The sequence below is a fragment of the Muscardinus avellanarius genome, assembly GCF_963383645.1.
Source record: "Muscardinus avellanarius genome assembly, chromosome: 3".
Taxonomy (NCBI): Eukaryota; Metazoa; Chordata; class Mammalia; order Rodentia; family Gliridae; genus Muscardinus; species Muscardinus avellanarius.
This window is the reverse complement of record NC_137788.1, coordinates 27,368,344-27,396,059: the sequence shown is the minus strand read 5'-3', so window position 1 is coordinate 27,396,059 and position 27,716 is coordinate 27,368,344. Positions and strand designations below refer to the sequence as shown.

General features: G+C 47.6%; 1 protein-coding gene across 1 annotated transcript in view; it reads left to right on the top strand.

The window, feature by feature from the left end:
• CSMD2 (CUB and Sushi multiple domains 2) overlaps positions 1-27,716 on the top strand; it is a gene marked incomplete at both ends in the record, with an annotated part of 613,548 nt that overhangs the window by 449,695 nt on the left and 136,137 nt on the right. Inside the window, 4 exon segments of the mRNA XM_080690534.1 lie at positions 8,045-8,247; positions 14,066-14,257; positions 19,140-19,278; positions 23,000-23,187. Coding sequence (XP_080546660.1) covers positions 8,045-8,247; positions 14,066-14,257; positions 19,140-19,278; positions 23,000-23,187 — 722 coding nt within the window.

Sequence of the window (27,716 nt, the reverse complement as noted above, 5' to 3'; positions counted from 1 at the left end):
ACTGATGCACAGTGGAGTCTCAGTGGTGGGCTGGCAGGAAGAGGTGAAGAAGCGAGGACCAGGCAGGAGCATCTCAGCAGGGAACCTGCTACTGGGGGGCTGCGAACCCCATGGGACTCTAGGAACCCCATGAGGAAATGGTATGTGGTGATCTCAGACTTAAACAGGGACAGCCACACACACCAAGACATGGTGTCTTTGCAAGCCAAGTCAGCTGCAGCAGAGTTCAGGACAGCCCCGCAGGGAGACAGGAGAGATACCCAGTACCCAGAGAAGGCCAGTCCCTGAGCTGATGTACTTGCTGGGTCAGAATGCAGGTCATCATGGGTGCCCAGATTACCATGCCCTGTAGGTAAGCTTGTCCCAGCCCACAGCTGTAGACTGTACTCCCCAGCACACTGCACTGGGCATCTAACCAAGGGCACTGGGATTATAGCTGTGCACCACTGTGCCTGGCCTTGCTCATCTTCTTTTCTCTGCCCAAATTCCCTTTTCCCCTCCCACTCCTCCCCATACATCCTGTGCATCTCTCGGGACTTAGCCTAGTTGTTACCTCGAGTACCCATAAGAATAACTCACTCAGCCTCCTACGCCTGAATTAGAGGTCTTCTTTGTACATCAACTGTAGGACTTACACCATATTTAGGAGGAGAAATGTAGTGTATTCCTGTCTGTATCTGCAGCTGTCTGCACGGAGTACCTGCCTGCTACTCATGATTGAGTGGATGAGCATCAGCACCCATCCAGTGGACCCAGAGGACCCACAGGGCTGCCCTGAGGGAGTAGGACCACAGTGGCCAAATCTCCAGGTCCTCCCGGGTTCCAGCTCAGCACTGGCTCTGCCACAGGGTGTGTGAGCTAGCTTCTACCTCTTGGGTAGTGATAGGCCACCACAGATATACTTGTAAGTCCAAGGGGCAGGATGTGGGCCTTGCAGAGGGATGTCAGATCCTCCAGAGCAGTGGAAAATGTCTTCCTCAGGATGGAGGATTTGTTCAGGATGCCTCTTGCAGAGCGACACCAGCTTGGCAAGGACTGTGGATGAGGTGATCTGAGCTGAGCTGTGGGATCACTGAAAGTCTATTCATCCATGAATTGCATGAGGCAGTATGCACTGGTGGGTTAGTGTGGCCAGAACTGGTGCTGGGTACCAAAGACATAGAGATGAGTGAGACACAGGCATAACAGGGAAGGGACTCAGTAAGACAGGCAAGTCAGGGGTGCGTCATCACCTGATGAGTGGGGCTCATGGAGGGAGCGTCCCACTAGTGGGGGATGTGGGAGGGCATGGAGAAGCCTATGGAAGTGCTCTGCCTCCATCCTTACATGGCCTTGCATGTCTCTCTGTATCCTCATCTCCCTCTCTTGCCTCTTATAAAGATTTCAGTAATTTCGTTTACCATCCAGGCTAATCCAGTTTACCCCATTGTCATAGCCTGGTTACCTCTACCAAGGAAGTATTTCCAAGTAGGGTCACAGTCATGATACCAAGAGTTGGGACCTGAGCATATCTTTTTGGAGAGGCACAGTTCAAACAACCACATGCAGTCTAGGGGCACATGCAGGGGTAGGGACCTTTGAAGTAGAGACAACCCCCCCCCCCCCTAGCAAGAAAATAAGGAAAAAAGTGAAGGACAGAGCAGCAGGAGAAAAAAAATGGGCCATTCATGCTCATGAAGGACTTCCCAGGGCTTTGCAGGGAATGAAGAGTGATGGATCAGGTGTGCTGTTCAGAAATCACTCAGCCCTGCTACAGAGGGTGAAATGAAGGGCAGGAGGGAGCCAGTTGTCCTGTTATGCATCTGCTTGAGCTGTACTCTCCCTTGCCTCCTCCTCCTCCTCCTCCTCTTCCTCCTCCTCCTCCTCCTCCTCCTCCTTCTCTCTCTCCTCTCTCTCTCTCAATTTTTTATCTATTTCTTTCTTCAAACTTGCTTTTGAAGAACCTCCTCCTTGAAGCCTTCCTCGCCTCTCTGAACCAGAAGATGGTGTAAAGGAAAGGGTTCCAGGTGAACATAGTTTGAACACTGATTTTGACTCCCCGTTACTGCCTGATACCCAGAAAGTGGTCTGTGTCAAACTGTTGAAACTTCACTGTCCCCTTTCACAAAATGGCACTCCTAGGCTGTAAATGACAGGGTTTTCCTATGGGTAATAGGCAATATAGGCAAGGCAGCTGGCACAGAGGAGATTTCTCCAAAGGTTTAGCTCTGTTTCCTCTGATTGTTTTGGTAGCACTTTATTTACCCGATCTTTAGCACCTATTCCACATAGTATTGTGTTTATGTGTTTCCTTCAGTAAGAAACAATAGCCTTCAGGGCAGAAACAGAGCTTTACACATCCCAGCAGCTCTCAGAACAGAGCCCGATGCACAGCATGCTTCTCTGAGGCCCAAAGAACACACACACACATACAAGCAAGTCATCAATTGGAAGAGACACCTTGTCCCCTCTTCTTCCCCTCCAGTGCCTCCTTACCTGAGGGCCCAGTACAGGCAGGGTCATCAAAGCATTTTCAGTATTCCAAAAGAAGGCCCAGCTTTCACCTGCAGGGGAGATGCTTAGACAAGCCCAAATGTCTATTCGGGCCTAGAATTACTTCTATTGATCAGAAACTCTAATTAGCATTTATAGACTTTTATTTCCATAAGATGAGAAAAGTATTCGATAAGAGTTTGAATAAATGGGCTGGTGTGGCAAACCAAGTCTTTCCTGGCTGTCGTCAAGGGTATATAACAAGAGGGGTCACTGCTGGCCCCCTGGTTAATTCCCCTGCCTCTCACTTGCCAATGCCGATTAGTTCTTTCCCGTGCAGCCAGAGAGACTCTAAAATACAAATCAGACCCTCAGGCTTATGATCCTTTAGTTAGACTCCCCTTAGCCAAGAAAATAAAATTTAAACAACTTCCCCTGGCCCAGAGTCCCAGTGGGCCTGGCCCCCACTGGTTGCTCCTGGCCCAGCTAAGCCTCTGTGGCCTTTTGGCTCAGACACTCAGGGCCACCTCCCTTTCCAGGGCCTTTGCACACACTTACCTATATATGCAGAAAGCAGCCTCCCACCTCTAACCTTGCCTGCTCTGCCCATGGCTGGCTCCTTTTAAGCCTGTCATCTTGCTTAAATGTCACCTCCTTGGGGAGGTCTCCCAAGCTGCTGTTCTAAAGTGGTTACTCCGTCTCAGCACTCTCCAGTCGCCTGCACTGCACTTGGCCCAGCTGATAATCTTTTAATGGGTTTGTATGTGAGGAGTACCACCCAGCTCCAGAAACCCCTGGAAAATGGCACCCTGGGTTTGGGAACTTGACCTCCTGACTTTCCAATTGCCAAGTTGCCTTGTTTATGTATGCGAAGGTCCCCAGCTCCCCTCTCTTTCCCTCTGTCCATTCTTTCAAGCCTTGGACTTTTACCTGATTGCCAGATCGGCTAAGCTGAGTGCAGAGTGGGGCATTTTTAACTTGTGGCTTTACATTCTCCGTTTATGATGCACGTTCCACTGTTTATTACTGATAGCGCCTCCCCACACTCTACCTGGCTCTCAGCCACAGTCTCTTCCTCCTGGGGGTGCGGGAAGCTCTGGCAGGGGAAGAGTGTAAAAGTCTGCTCTGGGTGATGATTACATAGCTGTAATCCCCTCTCGCTCTCCAGCCAGCCCTTGACCTTGAGCAAGTGATTCACCCTCCCTGAGCCTCGGTATCCTCATTTCTAAAGATGGCACTGATTCTACCTACACAATAAAGATGCCTGTGCAGGCTCAATGGGATCATGAGGAAGTGCCGTATACACAGCAGTTGTTATAGAAATATATCGTCTTTTGATTCTACTTAGTCTCCGTATGTTTTCTTTCCTCCGTGTCCTGTCAGATGGGTCCTCCTGGGAGTCCGTGCGTTCATTCATTGATTTGCCCACTTTGGAACAGAGGAGAAAGCCCAGCTAATTCTCTCCCCTCTCTATCCACTTTACTCCCTCTGACATCCACCTGAACTCAAGTACGGAGCAGCCTCTTCCCAGATGACTTAACCTCCCCTCTGCCTCTGGGTCTTGTTTCCTGTTATTAAATCCAAAGAAAACACATTCCCTTTCATGCCACCCAAACTTCAAGTTTCATTTCCTCCTTCCTTCTGAGACAAGTGCAGCCCCACCAGCCTCTCCTTTCTGTGTACAGGGACAGCGGCACTGCACACGTGGTGTGCACTGTGGTTGGCTGCTGAGTTCTCAGTGAGTTTGCTTGTTTGCTCCAACTTCTGGGGAGCTCCTTCTCCTCCTTTTTAATCAAGGTTGTGACTCCAGTCTTACATATCTCTTGTTGCAGAGGAATCGCCACTTCTATTTAGGAAAGGTCTACCTAGGAAATCCCAGAGATTCAGTTGGATCCTGTTAGGATACACATGGATGTACACACACTTGTACACACACATGTACACACACACACACACACACACAACAATAAATAACTGGAAAATGGGACTAAAAATTAAATGTCACTCATAATGGAACCACAAACTTAGAGACTGACAAAGAGTAAATTTAACAAATTATATGCGAAGAAGATAATCATAACAAAGAAGGGAATCATAAAATTTTGTCAAAATATATAGACTAAGATATCTACAGCATTTCTGGCTGGTGAAATTGGTAATAGAAGGATCAGCTTTTCACTGTATTAATAAATATGTGCAATTTCAATCGAAGGGGATTTGGGGGAACTTGGTAACTTTGAAGTTGATCTAATAGAATAGATTTGGGAAATAGCTAAGAAATTTTGGGGGGGAGTATATAAAGCAGAACATCATTACTTTGTATAGTTACAATGTATCAGTTAAAATAATAAGGGCATATAGCTTAATGGTAGAACACTTGCGTACCATGTACATTATATAGGTCTAATCCCCAGTACCAAAAAATAAAGTCCAACAGCTTAAAAAAAATACCAGTGTTTACAATCTGAAGAACTGATATTATGATCAGAGGATGTAATGCAATGTCTTTTAAAGCTTACTTACAAAGAACTGTCTGTTTACTCATTTAAATAAATTATTGATAAGTAATTTTGAAAAAGGATAGAAAAATATGAGAATATAAAAACTACAGTAAGTGGAGAATATGTTCCTGGTACCACAAGTAGAATCCAGTATATAGGAGGCCGAGGACAGTGCCTCAGAACTCAGCTGGAGCCTAAAAACAGATACACAACCTGGGGGACATTTTAAGCCAGTGTGGGGACCTGGAGTGTCCAGCCTGTGTTCATACCACGGCCACTTGTGAGCCCATCCTAATAGCCAGAAACATCTCCAGCCAGGAGCTGCTATCGTAAACAAGACCAGGGCCTGCACTCATGAAAATTGTGTCCTAGTTGGGGAGAAAGATCAGACACACATGAATAAACTAAGTATACACTGGTCAAGGCCAAGGAGGCAGTAAACACAGTGTTTTGATAGACAACATATGAGTTGTCTTTATGAAGACAATGGGAAAACAATCAAAAAATGAAATCAGTAAATCCTGAGAAAGTATTAAGGTTTTGGGTTTTAACCATTTTGGAGGAGAAAGAAGTTTGCCCAGGCATAACATGACATCTTGTATCCTCAAACAAAAAGGTTAACATATTTGATTTCATAAAATAAATAACTTCTCAACCACAATAAATACTATAAACACAACTTAAAGGTTAAAACAAACAGACACCAGACACTAGGAGAAAATATTACCATTAAAATATGTCATATAAAGAAAGAATCAAAATATGCAAAGAAAGCCAATAAAAATTACAACATATAAATAGAATTTTAAAAGATCAATAATCCAATTAAGATAAAGAAGATGAAATTAAAAATGCCCAATAAATAGGTGCAAAGACTTCCAGCAATATGTGTGTGTGTATATATATATATATATATATATATATATATATATATATATATCTAGATTACCTAAATTCAAAATACCAGTGATATTTCATTTTGGTTTGACAGACTAGAGAGTATTTTAATATAGAACATATTAGCAGCATCACAATATCTGATATTGGCAAGGTGGAGTTTAGAGAGAATAGTAATATTAATACTGTTTGGTGGGAATATAAATTGATGCAATCACTCAGGAGAATTATTTAGCAGTATTTTTAGTTTAAAAAAAAAACTTAGAGCTGGGAGTGATGACTCATGTACTTATAAATCCCAGCACTTGGGAGGCTGAAACGGGAGGATCACAGGTTTGCTGTCAGCCTCAGATACTTCGCAACTTAATGAGCCCCTGTTTCAAAATAAAGAATAAACTAGGGCTGGGCGTATATAACCCAGAGGTAGAATGCCTCTGGGTTCCATTCCCAGTACCACACACACACACACACACACACACACACACACACACGATACCTCCAACCCCCCTCAAAAACAGGTTATTTCTACAAGTCAACTGGATGTTAACAGAATTGTGCAAAACTACATAAAGATGGGATCGTTCCTTGCAGTTTATGGGAAACAGTAACATATAATATCCATTTGGGTAGAGAAAAAGAAATAGATGCATATGTTCATAACATGCTATTAAGTGAAGAAAGTTACCTTTACAACTCTGTGAAATATGGTCGCATTTGGCAGGAACGCTAGGCATAGGTGCACATTGAGATAACGGATATGCACCAAACCTCACATGAAGTGAAAAACTGGGGAAAAGGTTGGTCGGAGGAGAGACTGGGGAAATTCAATGCATCTCTCTGTTGATTCCCTTTTTCTGCCTGCTGCATATCTCATTTTATAATTTAAAAAGCTGTTTTTAAAAAAGAGAGGGACAAACGGGTAGTATCCTAGAACATTAAAGGACATCAGAGGAAAACTGGTGGCATCCACATAAAGCCTCAAGTTCAGTTCTTTGCGATGTGCCAGCATTGGTTTCTTGTTCTCAGCAAAGGTACCATAGAAATAAAGGTTTTGCTGGCCGGAGAACTGAGTAAGGGCCTCTGGGAATTTCCTGCATTATCTTTGCCACTTTTCTCTAAGTCTGGAGTTGTCCCACAATTGTAAAAATTGGCTAACAGAGTCACTTGGGCTTGTAGCCAAGGGATCTTTGACTGCCAGAACCTTTTTGTCCCAGAAAAGTTCAGGTTCCTACCAAGCCTCCTTTTGTCTTTTGTTTTTGTGTGGTTGTGAGGATTAAACCCAGGGGTCCTCTCCCTCTGAGCTACACCCTCATACCTTTTTATTTTGAAACAGGGTCTCACCAAGTTGCTGAGGCTACCCTCAAACCTGCTGTCCTGGCCCCCCACATACTGGGATTACAGGTGTGCCCATCACTCCTGGCTCCAGGCTTCCTTTCTCTACAAACTCTTTATGTCTCACTGGCCCCTGCAGGTGGAGGGCCCTGTCTAGCCTGCTGAGGTGTACAGGGATTACCTAAACTGGGTCTGTCTGTACCTGGTATCCCCCAAAGTTCTGCTCTTAGGCTCACCCCACTCTTACTGCTACTGGGTCAGTTTCTGAGACCCCTCTGCCTTTTTCAACCCAGACTCCTCCCAGTCTAGAATTGCAAGGATATGGGCGCGGGAGCAAGGCCTGGGGCTGTGTAAGACTAAGGGGCGGGATGAGATCTAACCATGACCACATGGAGCTCATTGTAATCAAGATTCACGAAATCTGCAGCCCTGGCCCATGTCTCTTTCTAGGGCGCCCGTGGGAGGAGCTGGCCAGTTGGAAGCATGAAGGTGCTGCCTGGTCCTTTCTCCCTTCCTGCATGTTTTTGTAGACTTAGGGTCTCCCCTGGCCAGAAACCCCTCCCTGTAAAGAAGAGGCTGAATCCCACCGGCATGTGCATATCTGTAATCGCAGAACTTGGCAGGCTGAGACAGGAGAAATGCAGCCTTGAGACCAGCCTCAGCAACTTAACAAAACTCTCAGTAACTTAGTTTCTGTTTCAAAATAAAAAATAGACAAGGCTGGGGGAGCAAGAGGTGTCACTAGAGATAAAATGCCTCTGGGTTCAATCCCCAGTACCCACAATAAAAATGGTAGAAGGGGCTGAGCCCTGTGTGACCACCTGCCTCTTCTCTCCGTCCAGGCTCCACTTCCTGGTGTTCGACACAGAAGAGGTCCACGATGTGCTGCGCATCTGGGACGGGCCTGTGGAGAGTGGGGTTCTGCTGAAGGAGCTGAGCGGCTCAGTCCTGCCCAAGGACCTGCACAGCACCTTTAACTCGGTTGTTCTGCAGTTCAGCACAGACTTCTTCACCAGCAAGCAAGGCTTTGCCATCCAGTTCTCAGGTCTGCGCTTCTCCTCTGCCCACCCCTCTCCATACCCTGCTACACCAACCCAACCTTCCTTCCATCCTTCCTTCCCTCCATCTCTGCATCTACGGAAAGCGCTCCACTGAGCATCTCCTATGTGCCTGGTTCATAGTTAGTACTTGTTCAAATACCCATGCTGAGCTTACTCTGGTGGGGAAACCAAGGCAGGTAGATACTTATGCAATAATTGAAAGGATGTGGATGGGGAAATCCAGGTTGTCATGGTCACCTTGGAGCCTCAAGAAAGATGTTCCAGAAAAGATGGTGTCCATTATCAGATCCAAAGAGTGAGAAGAGATAGCTCGAAAAAATAAAGCGATCAGAAGGCATGGTGTGGTGCACACCTGTAACTGCAGCACTTGGGAGGCTGAGATAGCATGATCACAGGTTCAAGGCCAGCCTCAGCAACTTAGCAAGACCCTGTTTAAAAGTTAAAAATAAAAGGGCTTGGAGTATAGCTAGGAGATAGAATACCCCTGGGTTCAATCCCCAGTAGAAAAGAAAAAGATAAAAGAAAAGAAAGTGTTCAAAGAAGGAGTGGTCATCTGTGACATGGAAAGGTGCCATGAGTTGGACTTCGGAGGATTTGTGGACCACTATTAAATGGGAAGGAAATGACAAGGCATCCTAGGTGCAAAGAATTCGCGAATCGTGCAGCAGAGTTCCTGGAAGGGAAAGGTGGTCCCTTGGGATTGAAATACAAGGTGCATGGGGGAATGCAGAGGAGATAGAATGGCCAGTGATCCAGGGCATAGTTATTAAGAGTTGATGTGACATGCAGCACGCTCTGGTTCTTTGCTGAATGCAAGTCTCAGTAAGGACTGGAAGCCAAACATAAGTAATCTAAATTCAACTAATTACATCCTGCAGTAGCCAGTTATAGAGGAGCATGACAAAGAGCTACCCAAAGTGGGCAATGCTCAACCGCCCAAGCCCCCATACTGGATGATTCCTATGCTTGGTCCTGCCTCTCCCCAGAATGCATCATCTCATCTCCTCTGAAGTGCCTCTTCCATCACTCCTCTCCCTGAGCAAGTGACTCTGCCTTCCTTTTTCTTATGTTTATTATGCAGCAGCTGTCTTCATTACCATCTCTTTACTCCACTGTGGGGGGGGCAGGTTTCCATGGTGATTCTGGAGCGAGCCGGTGTGGCACCTGTGCCATGCTTGCCCCCACATCCCCTCCCACTTGGTGTATCAGCCCCTGGCACCAGCGAGGCTGCAACAGTATTGAAAAATCTTACTTTTAACTCTTTCGTGCATCTCTTCTTTTCTGCGTGGAGATGAACATTTAGCCATGTACAGGGTAGATGAGGGTCTCCAGGTCCAGATTCCTGCACACTATTGGCCCTCTATATCTGTGAGTTCTATATACATGGATCTAAACAACCATGGATCAAAAATATTTGAAAAAATATTGCATCTGTACTGACTACACACAGACTGATTCCTTGTCATTATTCTCCATCAGTACAGTATAACAACTATTTACATAGCACTTGCCTTGTATTAGGCATTGTAAGTGATATAGAGGTAATGTAAAGTATAAGGGAGGGTGTATAGGTTATATGCAAATACTATGGCGTATTCTATAAGAAGCTTGAGCATCCTTGGGTTTTAGTGTCCTTGTGGGGGTGGGGAGCACCTGGAAGCCATCCCTCGAGGAAACTGAGGAACAACTGTTCTTATTAACTTGTCCACTTAACACTTATGCAAGCTTCCAGCCTGGCATTTCCTGTGTGTTCGCAGAACTCCGTGGAATGTTAATTGGAATGTTATTGCAAGGAAAAGAAGTGTGCTTGATCCAGTAATATCAGGAAGGTGCTCAGTTGAGGCAGACAGCCCTAAAGAGATTATCTGTAAGGTGGGGCCTTTGCAAAATGTTTGGTATGCTAATGCATATCAATTCAAAACGTGTCTGATAGGTCACAATTTGCAAACACATTTGACCATGGATGACTTTTTTTTAGGCGGTCTCAGGAGACTAGCATGTCGTGAAATGAACGCTGGAAAAGGCTGGGATAAGCAATGGCAGAATGCCCCAGCACGAGGAGGGTAGAATGCTGAAGAGATTCTCAGGTGCTCTCCAGGGAAAGGAGTATTATGAATAATTAAAGACAGGACTGTATTTTCTCCAATTGTGCCCAAGCTGATGGGTTTGGCTTAAAACACAAAAAAGCCTGTTATTGTACGGACAAATTCCCCCCCCCAGATTTGCATTATCTGATTTCTACTCTATCCTCAGGGTCACCTTGTGGGACAGAGTCCCTGGATGCTCCCCTGTGGCCATGCCCCCCCACCCCCCGTGGACCACTTTTTCCTGCATTTCCAGGCTCACAAAAGCCTGCTTCATGCTTCAAGGTTTATCTCAGATGCTACTGCTTCCTAATGCCCCCATTCAGAATAAATTGCCGCCGCCCATAGCACCCCCAGAGCTCTACTTTCATTTCCTTAGCACGCCATCAGTACTGGCCATTCTGCCTTGTCCTGGAGCTACCCCTGCTCGCTGCCCGGCTGGATGCTCTTAGAGAGCCAGGGCCACACCATGCCTCCCAGACTTCCCTGATCACAGGCTGAACATATTTATGGCTGTTTCTCTCTACCACCAGACTTTTCTTGGGCAAGCTGCCCCAAGCATTGCAAAGGCCCACAGAGAGTTGAGTGGTCAAGGCTACCTGGCCTGGGCTCCAGAAAGGCCGTGACAAGCTGGCCCAGTATTCTGGGCATAATCGAGGTGTGGGAAAGGTCACCTTCCATGTTGCTGTCATCGGTGAGCAAATACCAGGACTCCTCTAGGGAAGAGAGAATGGCTTACCCCATGTTAACTTTATAGTGTGTGTTTGACAGGGGATTGTACAGAAATGCCAGAGACGATTAGCACCGGCTTGGCTTTATTAAGTAAACACGACTGTGTAACATCTAACATCCTGTCCATACCACGTGGATCCAGCCCGCCCCGGGGGGTTTACTGAGCAGCTTAGATTCAGGAGCATTAAAGAGGCAAAATGAGAACAAAACCAGGTGAGCAGAAGCATAAACACTGCGATCTACTGAGTAGGTGCCACGCTAAACTCTCCACTTCATCTCTTGTAATTTTTACAAAAACCTTAAGGTGTGGGCACCATGATTAACCATGTCTTTGAGGCTTCACAGACAAGGTTGTCTTCTTTATAAGTAACAAAGCCTGGATCCAAAACTATGTGCCTGGTTCTCAAATCTCGGCTCTCATAACTGCAGTCTGTTGCTTTCTCTATAAATAATCTGAGTAGGGTCAGAACAGTAAGCTATTTTTTTCTCCTCGGGAATCATTTACATGTGTACAGTGCTCTGTAAAGCCAGAGAGGAAAGCCAAGTCTATTTTTAATTGGGAAGGAAGATTGATTCTTATTTGACTTTATAAATTCAGTAAGTGTCAAATGCTGATGATTTGTTCACTCATTCATGTATTCAACAAATATTTACTGAGCACTATTGTGTGCAGAAGTGTTGCTCTAAGCCCTGGGGATAGAGTTGGAAGCAAAACAGTCAAGGTCTCTGTTCTCATAAAGATGCCCAAGTGATATGCAAGACAGAGGCAAACAAATAAATTAGCAAGAGTATTATAGATTGAGCTGTGAAGAGAATAAGACAGAAGAACAGGATAAATTGAAGGAAGGATGTCAAGGAATGAGCCTAGAAGAAGGTGAGAAAGAGGACTGTCTGAGGAGGTGATAATGGGAGCTGGAAACCAAGTAACAAGGTGGTGCTGGCATAGAAAGATCTGCAGGCAAGATCAGCCCAGACAGAAGAATCGGCAAGTGCAAAGGCCCTGCATGGGGAGGAAGGGAGAACTGAGCTCACTCAGTTGGAAGAAGATTTTGCAAAGGTGGCTGGAACATAGCAAAGTCGCATCACTGATGGTGTTAATGACCCAAGCTGGATAAGCAAAGGATAGTTTTAGAAAGGTGATTCCAGAGAGAAAGGCTTAGGATGGGATGTCATATTCTGAGGGTCAGCAAACATGGTCTAACAAAGACTAGTCTTTCAGGCTTTGTAGACTATTTGGTGCCTGTTGTAACAATTCATTTTCTGCCATAATAATGGCATGAAAGCATCCAGAGACAATTGAGAATGTAAACAAATTTGTAAACAGTGAGAACTGTAAACGAAGTAAGAAGGCCCATGTTTCAATAAAACTTTATTTACAGCCACAAGCATAGAGCCAGATTTGGCTGTGGGCCATAATATTTTGTATACTACCTTTGGTGAGTATAAGGTGTTAGATACAGTTACTTGAGACTCTTCCTCCCAATCCTAGATGTTGTGATTAGTGGCATTTGTCTACATTATCCCTGGGCTGCCACTTCTCAGACTTTCCCACTGAATCCTCCTGAAAGAGAATGGATGGAGTGTCACTAGAATAGACTTTCTTTTAGACTTGGCGTGTTTGCCTGAAAGCTAATGTGAATCTGACATTCTACATCAGAATAGATGCTTTGTTTTAGTATAAAAGTAATTTTTCCCAGAATTTTTTAGAAAAGCTGACCCTCCCTGTGAAACAAGCATTATTAATCGTGTGTCCTCTAGAACTTCCCATCCCTGGGCTCTGTGGACCACAGTGTCAGAGCAATAGCATGCCAGGGACCATACCCTGCTGTCAGCTCTGGGCTGTGGAGGCATTGGGGGTATTGCAGCTGCCTCAGGATTCTTTAGACTCTTACACCATTTCCTCTAGTGTGTTTTCTCATGCCACGTGTGTTCATTCATTCACTAGATCATTGTCATTCATTCACTCATCCTACCAATCATTCTACCAAGCACTGTACATGCATGTACATGTGTGTCTCTGTGTGTATGTCTGTGTGTGTGTGTGTGTGTGTGTGTGTGTGTGTGTCTGCGTGATTGAACCCCAGGGCATTCTACCTCTGAGCTATACTCCAGCTCCTTTTAATTTTTGTTTAGAAATAGGGTCTTGCTAGGTTGCCAAAAGTCTTACTAAATTGCTGAGGCTGTCCTAGATCCTCCTGTCTCAGCCTCCCAAGTATTGGAATTACAGAGTTGTGACACCATGTCCGACCACAGCACTTGTTTGTACAATCCCTGCTCTGTATTAGAATAGGACCACAGACATTTCCTACATTCCTAGGCTTTAAAAACTCTTAATCCATCTCATCTACTTATGTTGGTTTTGAACTCTGCCCTGCCACTTACTACAGATATCTGAATTTGCTTTAAACACCATTTGGATCTGATGGGTCCTTGGTTGTTTGCATGCAAGAGAGAGCATGGTCTTTACCAAACTTCACAACTGCCATTGGGCCCCCTGGTAGGCCAACTCCAAACTCCTTTACAAACCCTGCTGATTGAATAGATAGCATGTGTATTTTATTATCTTGTCACCCCCTCATCCTGTTCATGTTAATTCCATCATACAAAACTGCAAAGCTTTTGTCTCGGTGGCAGTGCTCGTGCTTCTTAAACAATTCAGTCGTAGCAGCACAAACATACCTAACTCATAATTCAGAGTATCTCAGGACAGGCTGGTGGCTGTAAGGGAGAAGGAACTGATAGGACGGTGGCAGGGATGGCCGTGAGGATGACTGGTTGATGCAGTGACAGTAATGCATTGTGGTAGATGCAGTGACCATAATCAGGGTGATATAGTAGTGCTGTCACCACAGCCAATGACAGTGATGGGGTGGTGATGGTGATCCCTGCAGCGGCATGGTGATGGTGGGCAGCACAGGCGATGAGCTGGGTGATGACTGGTAGTCACCGAGGCAACCCTACTCCCTTTTCTGTTTTCTTGTCCCAGTGTCCACAGCAACGTCCTGTAATGACCCTGGGGTCCCGCAGAATGGCAGCCGAAGTGGCAACAGTTGGGAAGCTGGCGACTCCACGGTGTTCCAGTGCGACCCTGGCTACGCACTACAGGGAAGCGCCGAGATCAACTGTGTGAAGATCGAGAACAGATTCTTCTGGCAGCCCAGCCCACCAACGTGCATTGGTAGGGAGCAGGTGGAGAGCACCATCACTTTCTCTCTGGCCCCCGCTGCCTACTCAGGAAAGGGAATGGTGTGTCACCTTGGGTAGTAGGGTCAGCAGGTTCTGTAATGGCCTATTATCTGAAGCACTGGAAGGGTACCCATAAGCTCAGAATGCAAAGGAATTATACTTATTCCTCCTCTTTTCAATGGGATTATTGATTACCTGGATTTGGGCTCCAAATCTTAACTCAGTCTTAAAACCTCCATTTGACAAATGAAGAAACAGGCTCTTAGTCTTGTCCAAGGTCATGTAGCTTATAAGCGGTGGGACCCAAATAATCCTTCCCCTTTGCTACATGAGACGGGAGGCTCTTTTCCTCAAGTGAAATGGTAAGTGCATTTTTCTCCCACGTCCATGACGGTGCTAGAAGAGAAGAGAGCTGACAGGCACCAAGTTCTTCCCGGCACCAGCCCCACGCTGGATATATACTGAGATAACCTCATTTAAGCTTTTCCCTGATGCCCTCTGAAATTAGCACCATTTCTTCATTTACAGTTGCGGAAACTGAAAGAGACAAACCTGGATATCTTGCCCCAAGTCACAGAGCTAGGATATGGCGGGGCCAAGATCCACACCACTCAATTCAGAGCCTCTCCTTTTCCAGCTCCCATGCTGTCTCCTCTGCTGGAGCTGGGCTCAAGAGACTCCGAGACCTCTCTATAGGTACCCTGTACCTCGCTCGACAAGGGCTCCCAGGAGGCACCATCCAGACAGCGAGGTGCCTCTGAGGCCTGACACTGAAAATGAGACCCTAAATCCTGTTCCTTGGTGGGAACAGGAGCAACTTGAGTATGTGAGGCAGGATCACAGTGAGTGTACAGAGGCAGGAGGTTGAAACCCGGGTTCTAGAACCAGCCCATTCTTAACTACGTGCTAGGATGTGTATAGAAAGGAGGATGGGATGCAGAAGTAGACAGATCTGGGCTTCGGGTTGGGCTCTGCCATTTAGCAGCTCAGCAGCCTTGGGAAGTTTGATCCGCTGCTCTGAGCTTCCTCATCTGCAAGGGTAGGTAGGGATATTTCCCTTAAGGGATGGTAGGGTGATAACACACCTAACCCTAATCTCAAGACATACTAAGTTCCCTCCCTCCCTCCTTCCCTCTCTTCTGTTTCCTGTTTCAAATTTTGGGGTTATGTCCCTTCCCTGAGCCAGAATTCCATCTGATCAAAAGATTCCTAGCAAGGCTGGGGAGAAACTCAGATAACCTCTGAGGTCCTTCCAAATTCACTGTTGCACAAGCTCTGGGTCCTGAGACTTACTTTACAGAAAAGCGGGTCCTGAGAGGAGGCGTCGGAGAGGGGTTGCAGATGCCAAGCTGTAATGGGCAGTAGGCTGGGCAGCGGGTTAATTCAGCTTTCATTGCTCCTTCTTCAGCACATGGCTTCAGGAAGCATTCCTCGGGCAACAGAATAAATGTCTTCGCCTCTTCTCACAAACAGACTGGAAATCCCAGTGACAAGCCCCTAATTTCCAGCTCCTTGGCAGTCTGCCATGAGTGGGTCTAGCTGGACTCAGCCCTTCATTATAGCAGGGAAGCAAAGAAAGAAAACAAATATTTATTGAGAGTCATCCCATGGTAGGCACCAAACTAGACATGATCGAAATTGAAATGGCCCGGTGAGCTTAGGGCTCAGGTTCTGAACTCTGGCTTCGGGGTTCAAGTCTAGCTTCAGCCCAACAAGCTGTGTGGCCTTCCACAAATCCCTTAACCTCCTGGTGCCTTCATTTCCTTACCTGTAAAATAGGGAAATGATAGTCCTCAGGCCCTGGGATTGTTTTAAGATTTAAACCAGACAATGTCATCAAGCACTGAAAGCCATGCCTGGTTCCTAAACACTGTATATGTTAGAAGCCATTGGCATCATTGTGGGGTTTTTTTATTTATTTGTTTGCTTGTTTTTGCAGTGCGGTACTGGGTATAGAACCCAGGGGCATTCTACCTGAGCTACACCCCCAGCCCTATTTTTTTTTTTTTTTTTTTTTTTTTTTTTTTTGTTGGTGGTACTGGGGTTCCTGGAAGCTCTTCTACTTCCGGACTACACTCCCAGACCTATTTTATTTTTTGGAAACAGGGTCTCCTAAGCCAGTGCTGCTGGCTTCAAACCTGCGCAAACCTCCTGTCTCCGCCTCCCAAGCACAGGGATTACAAGCGTGCGCCACCATGCCCAGCTTCCCAGCCCTATTTTTTATTCTTTATTTTGAAACAGGGTCTCACTAAGTTGCAAAGGTCCTCACTAAGTATTAGCTGAGGCTGTCTGTGAACTGAGATCTTCCTGTCTCAGCCTCCTGAATGCTGGGATTACAAGCATGGGTCACCACACCCACCTGTGTATTTATTTTAAAGATGAGGGAGAGGAGGTTCGGAGGGGGAAGGAGAGCTTGCCCAAACACACAGCTAATGGGTGAGTGGTGTTGTCAGCATTTGAACCCAGGACTGCGTGCCTTCCAAATCGATGCCCTTTAAACAACTCAGCACAGCCTGCCCACTTCTTGGCTGTCTGGTACCACTGTCAGCTGGTGCCCACACCCAGCTGGACACCCATGGTTGCAGCTCAGCCATCCTTCTGAGCAGCAGCAGCTCCTGTTGGGGAAGCAGCCCAAAAGCCCACCCAGGGCCTTGGGGCACAACTGATAGAGGGCAGCAAAGCCATGCAGGATCCTGAGTGGGAAGCAGGGGCCTGGCTGACTGGCACCAGGGGCATCAGGAAGAGAGCTGCGTCAGGGCCAAAGCCTAGAACTCCAACACACGGGGAGAGTAGAGTTTGGGGAGTCAATGGAAAAGGAACAAGAATGCTTTCACAAGCACTCAGACTCCCCACATCTGTGGCAAACTTGCGGGAAGAAAGCCCAGAGCTGGCAAAGGGAGGTGGAGCCTGCCACCCTTGCCCAGGATGCAGGCATTGTGGATACCCCTGAGGAAGACACCCCCTACCCCTGCCAGCAGCTGGCACTTCGGATGGGGCACAGTCTTTCCACATTCCCTGCCTACATCAGACTCTGTTTCTGGGCTGGCAAGGCAGGGCCACCCTCTGCAACTGGACATCACAGCGATGCTTTGCGGTCCTGACCCTGCAGGCCTCAGGGTGGCCCTCTGTCCACCCTGCTACTCTAGCAGGCTCCACAGCAGTGCGTGAGGGGCAAGCAGCCCACGCCAGGCACCTGCTCACTTACCTTGTACTGCCGAGGACTCGCCAGTTGCCGACTCCACTGACAACTTCCATCTTTCCCTACTCATGACCCCACACACTTCACAGCCTCTTCTCTGTTCAACCTCCTACCACAATACAGCTGCAGCTCCAGCCAGGTAGGACAGGACCTGGCCCAGGATCCAGGGAGGCTGCCCACAGGTCCCTACATGCGTAGCTGGATCCCCAGGTCACATGCTCCTCCCCGCCTGCTGGAAAGGCCTGACATCTCGGGAGGGCAACCACCCAGGACTCGTGGGGACCCGTGCACCTCCATCCAGCTGAGACGTACTCTCACTCTTGGACAAGGCTTTTGGAAAGTTGGAAGATATTTACGGTGGCATCAGATGCCAGCAGCACTGGCAGCGGAGGCTAGTGCTTGGCAGGCGAATGCGACCATGTTTCCACTCCTCTTGACATAGAGTGCATGGAACATGCTGTGAATACCCACACAGCCTGCCTGGAAGCCGGGCACAGGGCAGCAGAAGGGCACCACGTCCTCATGCGTCCCAAAGACAGCAATGGCGCCATACTGACCACTTACTTCATGCTAAATGCTTCAACAGACCTCTCCAATAATCCTTATGGCTGCCCCACAGAGAAGAGATCATCTCTTTTTACCATAGAGGAAGGTCCCTGAGGCCTAGGAGATTATGTAAATTCCCTGGGGCCACACAGCCAGGAAGTGGCAGAGCCAGATACTCCTTTAAAAGGAATGTGTTACCCAGGCTGGGTGGCGTGCTAGTCCTTGGGAGGCTGAGACAGGAGAAGTTCAGGTTCCTGGGCAGCCTCAGCTTTCTTACTGAGGCCCTCTGCAACTTAAACCCTGTTTTGTTTTGTTTTTTCGGTGGTACTGGGGTTCCTGGATGCCCTTCTACCTCCGGACTACACTCCCAGACCTATTTTATATTTTTGAATCAGGGTCTCTTATGCCAGCGCGGCTGGCTTCGAACCTGCGCGATCCTTCTGTCTCCACCTCCCAAGCGTGGGGATTACAAGCGTGCGCCACCACGCCCGGCGCTTTAAACCCTGTTTTAAAGTAAAGAATAAAAAATAGAACTGGGGGTGTAGCTCAGAGGTAGAATGCCCCTGAGTTCAATCCCCAGTACCACAATCAATCAATCAATCAATCAATAAATGGAATGTGTTAAGGTGAAGTGAAATGCATATCACATAAAATCACTCATTTTAAATTCAAGCCAGGTGTGGTAGTACACGCTTGTAATCTAAGCATTTGGGAGGCTGAGACAGGAGGATCCAGGTTCACAACCAGCCTCAGCTACTTAGCGAGGCCCTTTGTAACTCAGTGAGGCCTTGTTTCAAAATAAAGAATAAAAAATAAGACTGAGAGTGTAGCTCGAAGGTAGAATGCCCCTGGGTTCTATCTTCAGTACGGCAAAAAAAAAAAAAAAAAGTAAGCCTTCTGCACATCCACACAAGACCAAGGCTGTGCCACTACCATTTACTTCCAAAATATTTCTGTCACTCCCAAGTGAAACCACATGATTCCACCATCACCCACTGCCCCTAGAGCCGGGTTTTAACTTGGGCCCATCAGTCTCAACCCCTTTTCTACTGTGTCTTACCAACACCCATCACTATGTGACATGGATAAATTCGGGGACCACCTCACCTTCCACCTCCTCTGTCCTCAGCTCCCTGCGGGGGAGACCTGACAGGGCCTTCAGGAGTCATCCTGTCACCAAATTACCCAGAGCCCTACCCTCCAGGCAAGGAGTGCGACTGGAGAGTGACCGTCTCACCGGACTACGTCATCGCCCTGGTATTTAACATGTATGTACCTTTCCCCGGGTGGGAGACAGAGGGTTCAGAACAGCCAGGGGGGTGAGGACCTGGGTGCCCAGGTGAGTACGCACACGTGTGCGGTGGAGTTCTCAGGTCCATGGCAGGTGAGCGGGTCATGAGAGAGAGGGGGAAGGAAAACAAACAGCGTTTATTGAGCATCTTCTTGTCAAGCACCGTGCTCAGTGGCCACACACACAGTATCTTCTGTAATCCTCGTAATCATTTATGAAGCAGCTGTCGCTATTGCTTTCCTTCTACTGAAAGTGCTGATTAGGAAAGGAGGCCCTCCCTGGGCCCCTCAGGCTCCCTTCCTGTCTCCCCGTCTGCTCCCCATTGGCTCCTTCTGTCCTGCTCACACATCTTCCCTACCTATCTCTTGCCCCAACTTTCCCTCCATTTACAGGCAAGTCCTCAAAGGAACGGCCTCGGCCTCCCCTACCCCTGCCTTCCAGTCACCCCAGCCCATGGGAACCTGGCTTCTGATCAAGAATGTGTGCGAACTCCTGCTGGTCAAGCCATGGAACTTTGTGTGTCTTATCCCGCTCCCTCATGACCACTCCCTCCATCCCCCCGCTCTTTGCCCTTGGTGTTGGTATAGTTCCTCTCCTCTGCTTCTCTGACGCTCCTGTGGCTCCCCATCTACCTTTGCCTCTCCCTCTGCCAGGCTTCGCCTTGGCCCCCTCTCCTCACCCACCTCCCTCTAGAACAAGCTCATCTTTCCATGGCTCCATCCACCTCTTGGAAGTGGAAGCCGCCCCTCCACTGCCCACCTTGGCTTCCTCCTGAGCTGAAGACTCCCATGTGTCACTGTTGGATAGCTCCATCTGGTGCCTGAGGGCATCTCAGATGAAACATATATGAAACCAAGCATATGCTAGCACCTGTGATCCCAGTACTTGGGAGGCTAAGACAGGAGGAGCATGGGCTTGAGACCAGCCTCAGCAACTTAGCTAGATCCTGTTTCAAAATAAAAAGGGCTGAGGGAAGTAACTTGGAGGTGTAATACCCTTGAGTTCAATCCCCAGTATCAAAAAAAAGCATTCTGCTGAACACTGGGGGTAGCTCTGTCGCCCATCCTCACTACCACGCCACTCACCTGTCCTGCCTCAACTTCTCCCATGTACTTCCCTCTTCTCCATCCTACCAGCTGCTGTCCTGGTTTGAGCCCATATCATTTCCCACCATATGACTGCCATAGTCTCCTCACCAGCTCTTCTACACCACCTTGCCTTCCAGGCCAGTCCCTCCTTTAGCTAGCTCTCAGAGTCACCTTGTCCCTCAAAAACACTGGAATAACTGCCCCGTTTTAACATCCTACCATGACAGTGCTCAGCAGTAAAACAGAATGAGCTATGGATACGTGCAATGATATGGATGAAAATATTAAGCTGAGCATGAGGGGCCAGACACAAAAAGCATATGATACATGGTTTGACTCGTGAAGTTTAAGAATCCGTAAAACAAATCCATGGTGAAAAGAGCTAATCAGTGGTGGCTTCAGGGAGCAGGGAAAATGAGCCCAGAAGGGGCCCTGAGAACTTTCTGGGCTGATGGGAGTGTTCTGGGTCTTGAGCTGCATACTAATATAAAATTGAACAAAGAAATAGATTCTTTATTGTAAAATTCCTCAGTGACTCTCTCTTGCCCATAAATAAGTCTGAACTTCTGAATTTCACTCCATGTGATCTGGCCCTTGCCCACCTCTTTGGTCAGTCATCCACCCCACCCTGCCCCATCCTATCCCCAGAAAGCCAGCCAGGCTGACATCCTGACAGCTTCCAGGATCTCACAGACTCAGTCATGCCCTTTTGACCTTGGCTGCCCTGCAGGATACTGGGCTTCATTCCCTCCCTCTCCACCACCCAGGCTTGAGGGGTAGGCTTTAGGCAGGATGCTGGGTTTGCTCTCTGGGAGACTCCATCCTTGGGTTGAGCCCACCATGAGCCTTCACTTGACATCAGTGTGTAGGTGTGGGATATTTTGTTCCCCAGCTTTAACTTGGAGCCTGGCTATGACTTCCTCCGTATTTGTGATGGATGGGACTCTGAGCCAGTCATGGGGTCTTCCATGGCTTTCAGCTTCCCAGCCATGTTGAAAGCAGCAGCAGTGATCCACTTTCTTATAGCCACTTACTTTTCTCTCTTTGCCCAGCCCTGAGGGGCTTCTCATCTCCCATGACTAGCTCAAGCTTGACCTCCACAAAGGCTCGATTTCTCTCTTCCCCTCCCCCAGGCGCTGTGTGGCACTGCCACACTGCCTTAGGCAGACTTGACACTCTACATTGCTGACAGTACATCCACCACTTCCTACAACATCACCACCTTCTGAAAGGCAGAGGTGGTATCTGACATCGTCCCCTACCCCTGTCCTGGCCACCTGGCACAGTCCCTGGCATATTGAGGGGGCTCAGCAAAAATCAGTGATTGAAGGAATACTGGAGGCAGTTACCTCAGCAGCAGTGGAATCATAAATTGTGACCAGTACAGACTCCAGGTGAGTAAAGATGAATTGCTGAGGCAAGAAGTCCCGATTACTCAGCAACGATGGGGTGACCCGCGGTGACTCCAGTGTGAATGGGTGCACATCTGCCCCCCAGGCCCCGACCCTGTGTCCCTACTGGACTTACCCTCTTTGTCCTCGAAATGTTGTAGCCCGCTCTTTCCGCCATACATCTTAGCTAAAGGGTAGACAGGCCATTTCTTTCTCAGATTAGACAAATGGTATATCTTGGGCTCCCCAGCCCACGGCAGGGCATGAGTGAATTGGCATCCAATATTCATTTTCTGTAAACTTATTTTTCTGTTATTTTTGTCTTTGCACACTTGATTGGCACCAATTGCCTTTGTTGGGTAGATGCTTAAGAGCAGAGTTGCTGTATCAGAGAGCAGGCCTGTGTTCAGAGTTCACAGATACAGCCCAGCTGCCTTGCAAAGTGGATGAGCCAGGTCAGGCCCACCAGCAGGGCGAGGCCCAAGGGCACCACTTCTTGGAGCCAACACTTGATATTTCCATCATTTTCCCTCTGGTTATTCCAGTGGGACAAATTATCTTTATATCATATTAGAATATTTGATTTACTATACTAAAATGGATTTACACACACACACACACACACACACACACACACACACACACACACACACACACACACCAGGGTCAGGATAGGTAAGAGAGAGGCACACCTGGGTATGGGTGCTGGGAGTGGGGTGGAAGCAGGTCTTGGCTTGAAGATGAAGGAATGAAACGAGGGTCCTTCAAGGTGGCAGGCCCCTTCCTGCCTGGCCATGGCTCCCTGGACCACTCTTCCCTCTTTCTGAAGGACATGCAGAATAGCATGGTATCAGAAACACTGAAGAGAGGTAGGGGAATTGGGTTCTGGATTTCCCTAGGCTGGCCCCTCAGCACCTGGAGTTAGCAACTCATTCTCTCTCCTGTGTGAAGAGAACACCGGGTTTTTAGTTCCAGGCTTCAGGATACTTACCCTGAAACCTGCCCACTCTGCCCCAAGCCTGCCTTCATCATCTCCCCTGACCAGACACCACCTGAGCTTCCTCCTCTTCCTCCCCTCAGCCAGTCTTCAGGGGTCGAGTACAGGGAGGATGCTGGGCTTGCTCTCTGGGAGGCCCCATCCTTGGGTTGAGCCTAAGGCTTCACCATGAGCCGTGACTTGACCTTCGTGGGTTTGGGGTGGGATGTTTTTGTTCCCCAGTTTCAGCTTGGAGCCTGGCTATGACTTTCTCCATATCTACGACGGACGGGACTCTCTCAGCCCCCTCATAGGAAGCTTCTACGGCTCCCAGCTCCCCAGCCGCATCGAAAGCAGCAGCAACAGCCTCTTCCTCGCCTTCCGCAGTGATGCTTCTGTGAGCAACGCTGGCTTCGTCATTGACTACACAGGTAAGGGCCCTGGTGCCAGCAACACCCAGGGCAGAGTCCACCAGGCCTGACAGAGGGGAGAGCCTTAGGCTGAGTACAGGGAGCCCACGCAGACCCTAGCACTGCTGCAGCTGAGAGGACCTGCCTTCCCTGTGGCCCTCTGGAGGCATGGCATTTCACATTCACATGTCCAGGTCTGGGAGAGAAGGGGCCAGCATTCTTTTTTTTTGCACCCCACTTCTATTTCTAGATTCTTGTGTGCTCTCTCTCTCTCTCTCTCTCTCTCTCTCTCTCTCTCTCTCTCTTTCTGAGAAGATCATTTCTAACTCTACTTGATTCTCATAATTCACTCCCTTGCCATCAGCTAATATCTTCCTGGTCATTCTTTTACCTTAGTAAGGATTCTGGTGTTGATCTCAATTTTCTTCTCTACCCAAAGCTTCTCACCATCCTGGGTAAACTCAACAACCATGTTCGAGTCTTCTCTTCTGGGTATGTTATAAAGAAAAGAGGTTTATTTAGTTCGCTGTTTGGGATCAGGTCAGCCCATCTGTTGGGCCTCTGGTGAGGGACTGTCTTATGGTAGGTGGCATCACAATGGTAGAAGCCCACAGAGAAGAGATTGCATGTTGAGACAAGAAGCTAGGCTTGCTATTATTATAGCAACTCAATCAAAATAACTGGGGTTCCACAAGAACTACTTTAATCACTTCTAAGGCAGGGACCCCCATGGCCTAACCACCTTCCACTAGGCCCCACCTCAACATCTTACTGGAAGCTGAATGTCCAGCACATCAACCTCTAGGACACTCAAACCAGAGGCACCCACAGAAAGCCTGTTTAACCCTAGGGCTACAGTGCTTGGACTGCTGTCCCAGGAACACTCCTTCACAGTGCTCTGGCACTTGTTATATAGACAGGTCACTTTATATGATACTTTCCAATCATGATTTTTTACTTATTTATTTTTAATTCATTTATTTATTTATTTGGGGCAGTAGTGCTGAGGATCCAACACGGGGCCCTGCGAATGCTAGATAGGGATACAGCTCAGTGGTGGATACAGCTTGGTGGTGGAGTGCCTAGCTGTACTGCCAGCCCCTGGGTAAGCTGAATAGTGGAGGGGTGCTTCAGTCAGCATTCTCAGTGACAGCAACTTAGAGGAAGGAAGAGTTATTTGGAGGCTTACAGTTCTAGAGATTTTGGAGGTCTCAGTCCATGTTAGACTAGGTCATGTATGTGGAGCTCAGGGAAGGGTGGTGAGAGCAGAGAGCAAGGGGAGGGGATGAGGGACTCTATATAATACATAAATATATATTATACATGTAACGTATGTAATATTATACTGTATATTACATATGTATGTATGTATATTTCCCAAGGCCACACCCCAGTGACCTCGGTAGCCACACCGTACCTCCTTGCCTGCATCCCTTACCACCCAACAAATTCAATACTCCATCAATGGATCTGTCCATTGATGAGATTAGAATCCTTCTACCTCTGAATTTTTTTTTCCACCTGCATGCATGAATTCTTCCAGAGAACATTCTCTATCCATACCATACCAAGGGATGAGAATCTGGAGCCAACCATTCTTTTCTCCTAAAGATAGTAAATATTTGGGGGTTTGTCAATCACAGCTACTCAGCTATCATGTTACTGTTAAAGCCACCAGCAACAAAACATAAAGGAATGGGCGTGGCCACAGAGCAATACAAATTTACCTATCACCACAGGCTGTGGTCCCTGCCTGGCCAAGAGCAGTGCAGACCATCTAATAAGTAGATTGAAAGTTCATCTTACCTACTTAAGACTCATGTGGCTGTATACCAGGTATTTAACTTCTCATACCTCCATGTCTTCATCTGTAAAGAGATGATAGAAAAATTTCCCCCTCGTAGAAATGTAAAGATCGATGCCCTTCTGCACTGAAGTCCTTGGTATGGTGCCTGGCACAAATCAAACATTCTATGATATCCAGATATAATGAGTAGTACCTACTGAGTTCCAAGCTCCTTCTTCTCCATTATTCTCATTTTGACCTTTACTTCTTCCTTAATTATCCCATTCCCCATTACCCAAATCCTAGCTCAATTTCTTGTGTGATTTGTGAGCTTGGCAAGTTATTATCTCCTGAAGCATCATCTACAACATGAGGGTAACAAGATTTACATTGAAAAAGGTTAGGATTAAAAGATATTTTATACATACATATTATAGAGATAAATAACTATGTGCATATATAAATTAGTATAATATCCAGAAGGTATTAATACAGATACTCTAGACATGAGATTCTGTTATTGTTATTATAATCCAAGTTCGCCCAGGCTTCATCAGCCTGTGTGTAAAATGGGGTCACATTACCAGTTAAAATTAATTTTTTTTTTCTGGCTCATGTTTCCCACTTGCATAATGTAGGGCCTCAGCCACCTTTTAGAGTGTCCCTTAATTAAATCTTTCTGGCCACCCCTGGGAATTTCTCATAGGAGTTCACAAATCATGCTAATCATGCTAAGAGCTAACTCAGCATGTGCCCACTGCCTGCACCGCCCCGCCTACTGTAGTCCATCCTCTCACTGAACTCCTTGCAGCTCTCTGTCGTTTGCTATTTGTCAAACAGCTCTAGAAGATACTTGGGGCACAGAACATCAACTGTTTGCCTGCAGCTTCTTGCCCAGAGTGGGGGTGTGGTCAGGAGCTAACCTGGGGATGGATATCTTGCCACCTCTCTTCCCCCAGGTATCTGCCACGCAGTAACCCTCCTGAACCCAAACCCTTTTCCATCAGGACAAATATGAGCAGACATTGTGGAATTCTAGCCAAAGGTCTGACTTAGCCCCAGCCTGAGACCCCCACTGCTCCACCCACTCCCAACCCACTGCTGCATCAGCACGATCAGTTTTCTTGCTATTCTTCTCTATTCCTATTCACATTGGTACCCTCAATTTCCCTGCCCCTGGTCCTTCTAGCCCATAAGCCTTGCCAAAGTGCATCCTTTGTGTTAAACCTACACGCAAATGGCCAAAGATATCCTACAAAAGTTGCACGAACATGACACTGGGAGCCACTACGAGTGATGTCCTCTAATATAAGCCAGGGGTTAGCAGCCACCAGAGCCGCCTCCAACTCAGCCCCACTGGGTTCTTCTTTGTGGCAGAGATTCCAGAATTCCACCCAAATGTCACTACTATCAGTCTCATCCTTGTAAGCTGACTTCATTTTACCTTCCTTGGGGACAATAAGCTATTGGTTAGAAATTCCCCCAGCATCCTCCCCAGGGGCTATGTTCATAACCACCCGGCAGACCTGGCCATAGCCTCATCTCCCAGTCTTCACCACTGCAGTGTGGGTAACAGCCACTGCTCTGAGCCTTCCTTCCTCGTGACACTCTTTTCAGCTTCAGCTATTGGCCTGAGATGGTATTTAGAGAGGGGTCTTTGGGTCAAAAACACAGCCAAGAGAGAAAACCTTCCCAGCTGCCATCTGAGCCAGCCAAGTGGCTGAAACAGGGCCAAAGATCATGAAAGGAGACAAGGGAGGCACCGCCTACAGATCCATGCCCACCACCTCATTAGGATCTCTTGTGAAAGTTCAAGATACAAATCTGTGCATTTAAGGAGGGAGATGCCTGTTAAGAACCTCAAGCTGCTGCCTGACTCCCCAGGCTGAAAACCTCCTAACACTAGGCCTCTCTGCTATCTCCCTGGATTCCTTCCTGGTCTGCCAGCCCATCTGGAGAAACCCAGGGAGCCCTGCCTTCCTCTCTGGATTCTGGGAATGAGTCTCCTCTGCTCTCAGACCCATGGGAGATGATGTTCTCTGATGCTCAGTATCTCGTAGGGGTAGGCTCCAAAACTTGCTTGCACTGACCTGAACCAAGCTGCCTAACTTTTTTATGCATCAGCTTCTCCATAAGGAAGGAGAGTGGTGCTGATGAGAGAGTCGTTGTGATGGTCTGCCAGCAAACCCAGCAGAGTGCCTGATCCACGTCTTCCATCCCAAGGCTGCTTTGCCGAGTCCTTTTTTGGAAGGGAGAAGGATATAAATCCCTATTCCCGGGGCTGACCCATAAAACACAGTACATTTTATTTTCTGCCTGCTGAAGACAAAGTGTGAGCATAATGCCTTGCACATGTATATGTATGAGCATGGGATATTTATAACATGAGTATTTGTGGAAATGTGTGTGTGTGTGTGTGTGTGTGTGTGTGTGTGTGTGTGTGTCCTGTATATGTTGCCAGCCCCTGGCTAAGAATTCAGACGCTCTGCACCCTGCAGGTCCATAGAACAGCAGAGACAGAGGTGCAGCCCAGGGAAGTCCAGAGCACTGAGGCAGGTCCACATCCTCAGGAAGAAAAGGGTCCTCTCACCCACCCAGAGCCAGCTGTGTCTCCATGTCTTTGAGAGATCCAGAGCTCTGCTAATGCTGATAATCTGACTCTCCCCGGAGCTGTGGCTCCCAGCATCCTTCTCTGGGAGGTGAGGAGAGCCCACAAGAGCCTCACATGGAGAGATGTTGCCATCGTCAGCTTGGCTGGGCACTG